At 44.9% G+C, this 10,601-nt stretch overlaps 1 protein-coding gene across 1 annotated transcript in view; it reads right to left on the bottom strand.

Moving 5' to 3' along the window:
• Positions 1-2,485: 2,485 nt before the first annotated feature.
• Positions 2,486-10,601, bottom strand: part of LOC108292367 (solute carrier family 2, facilitated glucose transporter member 9-like) — a 54,268-nt gene continuing 46,152 nt past the window's right edge. Inside the window, exons 5-7 of the mRNA XM_037733004.1 lie at positions 8,257-8,381; positions 2,794-2,892; positions 2,486-2,690 (exon numbers count right to left, since the gene is read on the bottom strand). Coding sequence (XP_037588932.1) covers positions 2,665-2,690; positions 2,794-2,892; positions 8,257-8,381 — 250 coding nt within the window. The 3' untranslated portion in view covers positions 2,486-2,664. The remainder of the gene's footprint in view (positions 2,691-2,793; positions 2,893-8,256; positions 8,382-10,601) is intronic.

Genomic DNA, 10,601 nt, shown 5'->3' with positions numbered 1-10,601 from the left:
TTGATTCCATGTCTTTGCTATTGTGAATAGTGCTGCCATGAACATATGAGTGCACGACTCTTTTTGGTAGAATAATCTATTTTCCTTTGGATATTTGCCGGGTCATATGGTAGTTCTGTTTTAAGCTCTTTAAGAAATTTCCAAACTGCTTTCCATAGTGGCTGAACTAATTTACATTCCCACCAACAGTGCATAAGTGTTCGCTTTTCAGGCCGAGCGTGGTGGCTCACACCTGTAATCCCAGCACTTTGGGAGGCCAAGGGGGGCAAATCACAAGGTCAGGAGATCGAGAGGTGAGTTGACCTGACCAAGGTCACACAGTCCTTGCAATTTGAGCATCATAAAGATTAGGGCTGTGCTCAAAGCTGTAGCTCCAGCAACAACTCAGTGTTTAACAAATGTGTTGAATGAATAAATAAAGGAAGAAGACAGAGGTTGAAGAAAGATCTGAGGACGCAAGCAGGAGAAAGAACCTGATATTGATTTATAAACAAGAGTTTGACAAGTGAATAGGAATTTGGAAACGATCCCCAAAGAGAAAAGCTTAGCTCTACTGAGGCAAATATTTATTTACTTTTTTACTCCTAAAGGACAATCATACTCTTCATTGACTTTTAAATGTATTTTTGTTTAGGGAGCTGAGGTGTTATCTTGTTTTTATTGTCAACAGTGGCGGTTATTTTGAGAACTTTAAAATATTTTTAAAAACAAAAAGCAAGCGTGTCTTCTGTTTGGAAGCTCACTTAGGTAGGGAGACTGTTTCTAACACACTCACAATTAATTATAGACATCATCAGGCCTGTGACAACCACAATGTAAGGTGTGAGTGGTTTCTGTTTTTGCAAAAGAAGAAACTAAAATCATACCCATAATAACCAGAATGGTCATAACAAAAGATCAGAAGCAGATGCCTCTGAGGGGACCTGGATTGGCTGAAATATTAAAAGTCACTAATAATACTACAGAAAAGTACCCTTAAGAATGGTCAAAATAGTAAATTTTGATGGTAACTTTACTACAATAAAAAATGTTCAAAACATTGAAAATTTGTTTTAAAAATGTGATGCAATGATTCCTCCGCTTATTAAAAACCTTCCACTGAATGAGAAAGGAGCTGGCCCTAGAGTCGGTGAGGCTCAGCAGCTGGGACAGAGAGGACCCTGTGGGCAGAATCAGCCCCTTCTCTCCTGAGCTGCCACATTCCCAGATACCAGTGTGATCTGTCTTTGGCTGTATAAGACACACTTCCTATGTGGCTTTGGAAGCACACAGACCCAGGTTCTGGTTTCAGCATCAATGTATCCTTGTTCATTAGAGCTCTGTACCTTACCTCTCTGCTTGTGTCCAAGGCTGCAGATCTGAGGTACTCACAAAGAAGCTGTTAGGATTTGAGCAGCATAACAAACTAACAAACGAGTGTTTTACATAACCGCTCTAGGACTTGCAAATTTGTTACGTTTGCCTCCTGCTGCTAAAATTCACCTCCACAGGGAGCTGTTTGTCTGTTGTGCACTGTTCAAATGCCTGGAACAGTCTGGCAGGCCATGGGCATTCGACTATCACTAGTGGTTTAATCTCTGCCCGCTCTCCTGGCCTTCCTGTGTGGCGGGAAGAGAGTGTTCCTCCCTCCCTGGGAGGCATCCTGACAAGTCCAGTGGCCTCTGCATCCACCATGGTCTTGAACATACCCGTTCCTCTTTATCCCCATGCCCACCACCTCAGTGGCAGCTACACCCTTCCTTTACCACGTGTACCAATAGCAGCATCTCCCTGCCTGGTCTCTCTCCTCCCCAGCCTTCCCACTCTAGTCTACACCCACCGCCTCCACCCCAGAACCGCCTTCTAACACTGATCCAGCCATGTCACCCTCCAGCTCCAGTGCCACTCAGGGCTTCCGATGCCCCCAGGGTGAAGTCTGTGGTGCCTCAGTGAACAGACGCGTCAACTCTCATCCTCCCCATGCTTGCTCTGTCCTCAGCCCCCAAGCCGTCTGAGTTCCTTCCCAGGGCTGCGCCCCATCTTCAGCCTTTTCTTAACTGATTTCCTTTCTCTGGTATATTCTCTCTCCCAATCCTCATCATCACCTGCCTAACTCCTGCTTACCCTTCAGGAGTCCATTTAGAGGCCACCTCTTCTGAAAAGCCTTCCTTGATTTTACCCCACCCCACTCAACCTGAGTGAAGTGTTTCTTTTTTTCCTGCCAAGGCCACACAGCAAGTAAATCGTTGGACTGGGATTCAAATTCAGGCCCACCTGCTCCCAAAACAGCAAGCCAAAACCAGAAGACTGTGTCATTACTTATTTATCCAGGAAAAAAGAGACTCAGGAGTGAGGTAGAGCTCAGCTAACATCTTGAAAAGTTGCCCAAAATATATTAAATGAAAACACCAGGTTGTAGAACAATGTGTATGGCACAATTCCATCAAAAAACATAACAAACTATATATATTTATTTAGGTTTTTGAAGCACAGTAGAAGCCTACACAAACACAAATGGAGCTGTTAATGGTAATTTTGGGTGGGTGAACTTAAATATTCTATAAGATTTGAATTTGTTATGTATTCTTCATGTCCTCAAAAAAATTAAACTCCAAGGAAACTCCACAGCTTTTCTCCAATAATAAGTAAGAGGCTTGAACACTAAGGAATTGCAATAGACAGAGATCAGCTTTTGGAGGAAGGGCTCCTTCCTGCAGTGGTAACACGAGATGAGAGTAGATGCAGTTGGCCAAGGAGCCACGCTCACCTTTCCCAGCAGCTCAGGCAGGCCCAGCAGCTGCCCAGTGAACACACCAATGCAGATGAAGATGGCGGTCACCTGCCCCAGAGAGCCACGGATCTGCTTGGGTGAGATCTCACTGAGGTACATGGGGAGCACACTGAGGGCAATGCCTGTGGAGGAAGCACAGCAGCAGTTAGAGAGGTGTCTTCCTGAGGGAGCCGCACTCTGGTTACACTGCCTCTCTTGGCTCTGCTTTGCCCTGGACATTAAATAGCACTGTAGCCACAGCATCCTTCCCAGCACTTTGCACAAATTGCCAAAGCTTTCTCACGCACTTTATAATTTAACCCCTAAAGTATGATGGAGGTGCATTTCAGAGGACAGGACACAGATGATGGTGTTGGTGGAGGTGACGGTAATGATGGTGATGGTGATGGTAGTGATGGTGATAATAATGGTTGTGATGGTAGTGGTGGTGGTAGTGATGGTCATGATGGTGATGATGATGGTAGTGGTGACGGCAGTAATGGTGATGATGGTGGTAGTGATGGTAATGATGGTGATGGTGGTGGTGGTGATGATGGTGGTGGTAGTGATGGTGATGATGGTGGTGGTAGTGATGGTGATGATGGTGGTGGCAGTGATGGTGATGATGGTGGTGGTAGTGATGATGATGATGGTGACGGTGATGATGGTGGTGGCAGTGATGGTCATGATGGTGACAGTGATGATGGTGATGGTCATGATGGTGACGGTGATGATGGTGATGGTAGTGATGGTGATGATGGTGAAGGTGATGATGGTGGTGGTAGTGATGGTGATGATGGTGGTGGCAGTGATGGTCATGATGGTGACAGTGATGATGGTGATGGTAGTGATGGTGATGATGGTGGTGGCAGTGATGGTGATGATGGTGGTGGTAATGATGGTCATGATGGTGAAGGTGATGATGGTGGTGGTAGTGATGATGATGATGGTGATGGTGATGATGGTGGTGGTAGTGTGGGTCATGATGGTGAAGGTGATGATGGTGGTGGTAGTGATGATGATGATGGTTGACGGTGATGATGGTGGTGGCAGTGATGGTCATGATGGTGACAGTGATGATGGTGATGGTAGTGATGGTGGTGATGGTGGTGGCAGTGATGGTCATGATGGTGACAGTGATGATGGTGATGGTAGTGATGGTGATGATGGTGGTGGCAGTGATGGTGATGATGGTGGTGGCAATGATGGTCATGATGGTGAAGGTGATGGTGGTGGTAGTGATGATGATGATGGTTGATGGTGATGGTGGTGGCAGTGATGGTTATGATGGTGACAGTGATGAAGGTGGTGGTAGTGACGGTGATGATGGTGGTGGTAGTGATGGTCATGATGGTGATGGTGATGGTGGTGGTGGTGAAGGTGATGGTTGTGGCAATGATGATGATGGTGATGGTGGTGGTAATGATGGTCATGATGGTGATGGTGGTGATGATGATGATGGTAGTGGTAATGGCAGTAGCAATGGTGATGACGATGGTGGTGGTGATGGTGGTGGTAGTGATGGTGGTGGTGGTGGTAGTGATGGTAATGGTAATGGTGGTGATGGTGATGATGGTTGTAGCAATGATGATGGTGATTGTGCTGTTAGTAGTGATGGTCATGCTGGTGATGACAGTGATGGTAATGATGGTAGTGGTGATGGTGGTAGCAAAGGTGATGATGATGGTGGTGGTGGTGGTGATGGTGATAATAGCCAATACACAGTGGCTACCAATTAACAGGAATCCTTCTTATCTCTTTATATGTATTAACATACTTACTTTTTACAATAATCCTCTGAATTAAATATACTATTATAATTTCTAATGCAAAGATGAGTAAACTGAGGCACAGAAAAGTTGAGTAACTTGCCTAAATCACCAAGTGATGTCCAGAGATACTCAAAAAATTATTTTGCCCAACAGAACCCCAGTGGGTCTCTGATCTTAGAATCTGAGCTTTTCCCACCAGCTAACATTGCCTCTTGTCGTAAATTATGGAACTCAGTTATGGCAGATGCTGTTATACTCATTTTATAAGAATAAGTCACCCACATATAATCTAATTATTTTTAGCTAAATTCACATGTTCGGAGGCTTACGACAGGTATTTTGAATAAAACCTAACAGTTATAAAGATGTTTTACAAAGTGCTTGCTGCACACACAGTGGGCCTGTTAGGAAAAACAATATGAGGACTTGTCAATTTAAAAAAAACAAACAAACCTTGCTTTTCCCCTATACCTGAGTAGGGTTATTCTTAAATCACTTTGTAGGCCTATAAATGATTACATTGCACTTATCCCAGGCAGATTCATCGATTGTTTAGAGCACAGATTCCTGCAACTTACAAGCTGTGGAAACTTGGGTGGAGTTGTTACCTTTTTTCAGCTTCCGCAAGATGGGGATACATATTGAGCCTAGCTACATGGGATCTCTGTGAGAGTTAAGACATGCTCAGCACCTACTCATTGTAAAATGCTGTACAAATTAGCATTATCAGCAACAAGAAAGAGGCTAATAGATAAGATATAAAACTGCCAAACAGAAAGAATCTCAGTCACCTCCATGAGGAAAGGACTTTCCAGGTGATCCACTCCAACCTCAGCCAGCCTTTCTCCAAAGCAGGCAGGGTCTCTGAAACCCAAATCCTAGATCTGTGCTTCATTAATTAAGAATACAAATAACAACAACAACGACAATAATACCATCACCATTCCTGGAGTGGAGCCCTGAGTTCCTGGAACTACACTAAGCACTTCGCATACGTAATAGATCATTTAATTTTTACACCACCCAATGAGAAAGGCTTTACTACCAAGTTGCCTTGCCAGAAGGGAAAGAGGCCAAGACAGTGAGTTCAATGGTTGCTGCAGTGGTCCCTGATTTGTACCCCTCCCTGGATCCACCTCCCTGGGGAGTTAGTCATCTCTGACATTCATTCTGCACCTGGTGATGGGACTTGCTTGGGCCAAAGGGACATCAGCAAATGCGCATGCAAAGTGCTTGCACATTGGGACTTTCTCTATTGGCTGCTATTGGAAGCCCAAGAGCTCTCTGCAAGGCAGCCCAGGTTCGTCACACCCAGGGTGGGAAGCCAAGAAATGAGCTGGCACACTGAGAGCCCCTGAGATCAGGCCACCTGCTAACAGCCAAACACAGACGTGAGACCATCCCAGGTCATCCAGCCACTGACCAACCTGAAGCCACTGCAGACATATGGGAAGACTCGCAGAGACTGGCAGAGCTGGCCCAGAGCAGAACTACCCAGCTAACCCACAAAAGTGAAAGCACAGTAAAATGGTTCTTGCTTGAAGCCATTACGTTTTGTTTTGTTTTGTTTTGTTTTGTTTTGTTTTGTTTTGTTTTGTTTTAAGAGACAGGGTCTCACTCTGCAGCCAAGGCTAGAATGCAGTGGTGCCATCATGACTTAAGTCTGGGGTTTTAAAAATGCAGCAAATCTAACCTATACAGATAAGGTAATGAAATTAATGGAAGTAAGTGGAAGCACCAGGCAGTCTGAATCCATAGACTTCACCCTTAACTACTTTCCTGCTCCAGCTTTCTGAGCCTCAGTGTCCTCATTTGAAAAATGAACATGAAAAACAGTCTTTCATTATAGGAGGAGATCAAGAGAGATGAAAACCATGAACGCAGTTGGTCAATTATAAAACATTGCATAGACTGCAGCCGTCATTCCTACAGATAAACTCTCTATAGCCATCTCCCTTCTACTTGAATAGAAGGAGCCTATTTAAGTAGAATAGACTAATGAATAGGCGAATGATTGAGAAGTCACTTCATCTTGAGTTTGGACTATTGCAGAGTCCTGGGTTATTCCCCTCCAGCAGGGCAACAAAGGTCCGTGAAGCCTCCTCCTCCCAACTTTACTTCCACGCCCCCACTCTCCTGCTCGCCTCTCCCTGAGACATTTTTGTTGTTCATCTCACTCATAAAGCCTGGTACCCTCAGCTTTTAAGGCATCAACAACGAAGGGAATTAGCCTTTGAGAAGCTCATGCTAGGTTCCAGGCAGTGTGTGTGTGTGTGTGTGTGTGTGTGTGTGTGGAGAGAGAGAGAGAGAGAAAGAGATTCAGTTCAGCCTGATACGTATAGCCTTTCAAAGTAGGGATTATTTATTTATTTATTTATTTACCAACATTGGTATTTATTCTCTTCAGCTGGATCAAAGCAGGGATTACTATCTCTATTTTACAAATAGAGAAGAAAAGAAACCAAGGCTCAGAGACATTAAGTAGCTTACACAAATCAGAAATTGGCAAGCAGCAGACAGAACTGAGATCCAAACTCAGGGCTCTCTAATTCTAAAGCTTGCAATCTTTCCACAAATCCCTAACAGTGATCCTTTATGGATTTGCCTATTTAGAAAGAGAGAGCAGACAGAACTGAGATCCAAACCCAGGGCTCTCTAATTCTAAAGCTTGCAATCTTTCCACAAATCCCTAACAGTGATACTTTATGGATTTGCCTATTTAGAAAGAGAGCAGAGCTTGTCTGACAATGTATCTTAAGTCTCCTACTCTCACTCCCACAGCCAGGATCTGTCCCCTTCTCCCCAGTTCCCTACCCAGCCCAGTCCCTTCCCTGAACAGCTGGCTCCTCTGATTCCACTCCTGGCTTCCCCTCACACTCCCTTATTGGAACAAACCAGCCCATGCCACATTCCTCTCAACCCTCCCTGAACACTCTGCACAGGTCCATGGTCCTCACCATGGCCTGCAAGGTCTTGTGCGATCTGGCCCCCGCTCTTCTTTGCCCTCATAAGCACCCACACATCTCCTGGCTCTTTCTCAGACATGCCATGCCCCCTTCCACCTCTAAGCTGTCATCACACTCTTCTCTCTGCTGGGAACAGTTCTCACCCTCGGCTCCTCTGGTCTCTGCTCATGCTTCCTCCTCTGAGCAGTCTTCCCTGATTGGCCTTTCTAAAACAGCCCTCACCACCCCCGTGCCCTGCTTTGTTTTCTTCCTAGGACCTGCTACTATCTACTTTATGTATCTGCCTGCTCACTAGAACGTAGGCTCTAGGGACAGGGTCTTGTTAATCATTGTGTCTCCATCTAGAGCATGCCAGCCCTTGCAGGTGTTCCACAAACACTTGGCGAGTAAATGAAGCAACAAATGAGCTGGAGGCCCAGAGAAGAAACACCATCCTCATAAAAGCCCCCTGAAAACCACAGACAACCTTGGAATATGAACATTGTGATGAAGGTGACCAAGCAGAAGACATGACATGCTGAAGACCTCCCAGGTCTTTAGGGTATACTGGGGACCCTGCCCAACATTCCTCAATTAGGGGCTAGAGCATCATGAATTGGATGGCTCATCCCACAGGACTGTCCCACTTTATGCAGACTTCTAGCATTCTCGGTCCCTGACAACTCAGTATCAGCAGAGAGCTCCAGCCATGTGACTGCCCCAAACACCTCTCACCTTTTGGGACACCCCCAAGGAATATGTTACTGTTCCTGTCAGGGTGAACTCTCACCTCCATTTATGCCCATGATGAAGCGTCCCACGATGAGCATTTCAAAGGCTCCTGCCTGGAGCGAGCAGGCCATCAGCAATGCAGCAGAAATTGCAAACCCATTATTGGCCAGCAAAGTGTGCTTCCTGGAAAGAAAGGAGAGATTTGATGAAGACATCTCACCATGAGGCATGTCACTGAACTGTCCATCTCAGGAGCAGGGGCCAGGCCCTTCTGAAGGATGAGTAGAGTAAGACTCAGGTACAGTGTGGGGAGCACTGGCCTTGCCACCTCTGGCTGTGTGACCTTGAGCAAGGCACTTCATCCCCCTGGGTTCAGCCCTGGGGTCTACTAGGTCACTTCCAAAGGCACCATCAGCCTTGACATCTGTGAGTTCTCTGTCGTATTTTATTGCATTAAATCTAAGACTTTTATTTAACATTCTGAAATCAATATGCATCTTATAATTCTTGAGTCAGGGTTCAGGCAGGAAAATGGAAAGCACTCTAGGTATTTTAATGGAAAGAATTTAACATAGGGAATTGGTTAAGCAGATATTGGAGAACGGAGATATCAAAAAGGAAGGCCTCTGAAGAGGGGGTGTTTCTCATGTGGTACAGACACCTCAGAGGCCTGGAGGAGGGCCCTGAAGACCTCTGAGAATGGGCACTGCCCACTGGTACTGTTTCTTTTGAGGGGCAGCATGATTCTGGTTCTGGAAGTGGACAAAAGTTGGAGGCTGGAATCAACTGCCAGTGTCATCACTGGGACTGGCAGGAAATTCAGACAAACATGAAAAAGCAAGTCCCTTCTCTCTCCTCCAGTGCCCCTATTGGCATAGGACAAATAGGGGTGCAGGTCCTAGCCCCAGCATCAGAGAGAGAGCGAGAGCCCATAAAGGTAAGTGTGGAGCTGAGAGACAGCAGCTCGACAACTAGTATAGCATCCTACAAGTTCAGTTGGCTCCTTCCTTCCCCTCCCTTCCTTATTTCCTTTCCTTTCCAGTGGCTCACAAAACAACAATACTTCTTAGACCCAACGGCATCTTAGATTTGATGGACTACAGTACTAAGTGTATGGCTGGACTAATCCGCCCAAACAAGATCAGGGAATTGGCAATAATTATTATTAACAGCTCTGTGTCAGGACTGCCATCGCTGTTTTATAAACACATGCCTAAGACTTTGTGGTTCAAATCTGACTTGTTTGGAGGCCAAGGGGCCTGGATTCCTGCACCAGCTCTATCCTTCAGGAGCTAGGGGACTTTGAACGCTATTGCTCTGTGTTATCTTTTCTTACTTTTGCAAAATGATATTAAAAGCACGTATTTATTGAACTGTTACTATAGGATAGACCCTTTTCTAAATACTTTACATGAGTAGCTAATTTAATCCTCAAAATGACCCAAAAAGATAGGTACTCTTATTATCCTTACTTTATTTTTCTTTAAGTATTTTATTTATTTATTTTATTTCACATGGCAATTCAGTTGTCCCAATCCCATTCATACAATAGTGCCTACTTGACACAATACTATAATATGCAGTCTTTGTCATATATAGGCATACGCTGAAGATATTGCAAGTCTGCTTCTACCACTGCAATAAAGCAAATATTATATATATATATATTTATATATTTGCACTTTAGGTTCTGGAGTACATGTTTAGAACATGCAGGATTGCTGCGTAGGTACCTACCATTGTTGCATGGCAATGTCGTTTGCTGCCTCCATCCCCCCGTCACCTACATTAGGCATTTCTCCCCATGTTATCCCTCCCCAACCTCCCCACCTACCACTGTCCCTCCCTATTTCCCTCCAACAGACCCGAGTGTGTGATGCTCCCCTCCCTGTGTCCATGTGTTCTCATTGTTCAACACCCGCCTATGAGTGAGAAAGGTGTTTGATTTTCTGTTCTTGCATCAGTTTGCTGAGAATTATGGTTTCCAGGTTCATCCATGTCCCTATAAAGGACACAAACTCATCGATTTTTATAGCTGCATAATATTCCATGGTGTATATGTACCACATTTTCCTTGTCCAGTCTATCATCGATGGGCATTTGGGTTGGTTCCAGGTCTTTGCTGTTGTAAACAGCGCTGTTATAAACATACGTGTGTCTGTGTCTTTATAACAGAAAGATTTATAATCCTTTGGGTATATACCCAGTAATGGGATTGCTGGGTCAAATGGAATTTCTATTTCTAGGTCCTTGAGGAATCGCCACACTGTCTTCCACAATGGCTGAACTAATGTACACTCCCACCAACAGTGTAAAAGTGTTCCTATTTCTCCACATCCTCTCCAGCATCTGTTGTCTCCAGATTTTTTAATGATTGCCATTCTAACTGGCATGAGATGGTAT

The sequence above is a fragment of the Cebus imitator genome, unplaced genomic scaffold, assembly GCF_001604975.1.
Source record: "Cebus imitator isolate Cc_AM_T3 unplaced genomic scaffold, Cebus_imitator-1.0 Scaffold488, whole genome shotgun sequence".
Lineage (NCBI taxonomy): Eukaryota > Metazoa > Chordata > Mammalia > Primates > Cebidae > Cebus > Cebus imitator.
The sequence above is the reverse complement of the archived record's forward strand: the minus strand, read 5'-3'. Positions and strand labels throughout refer to the sequence as shown.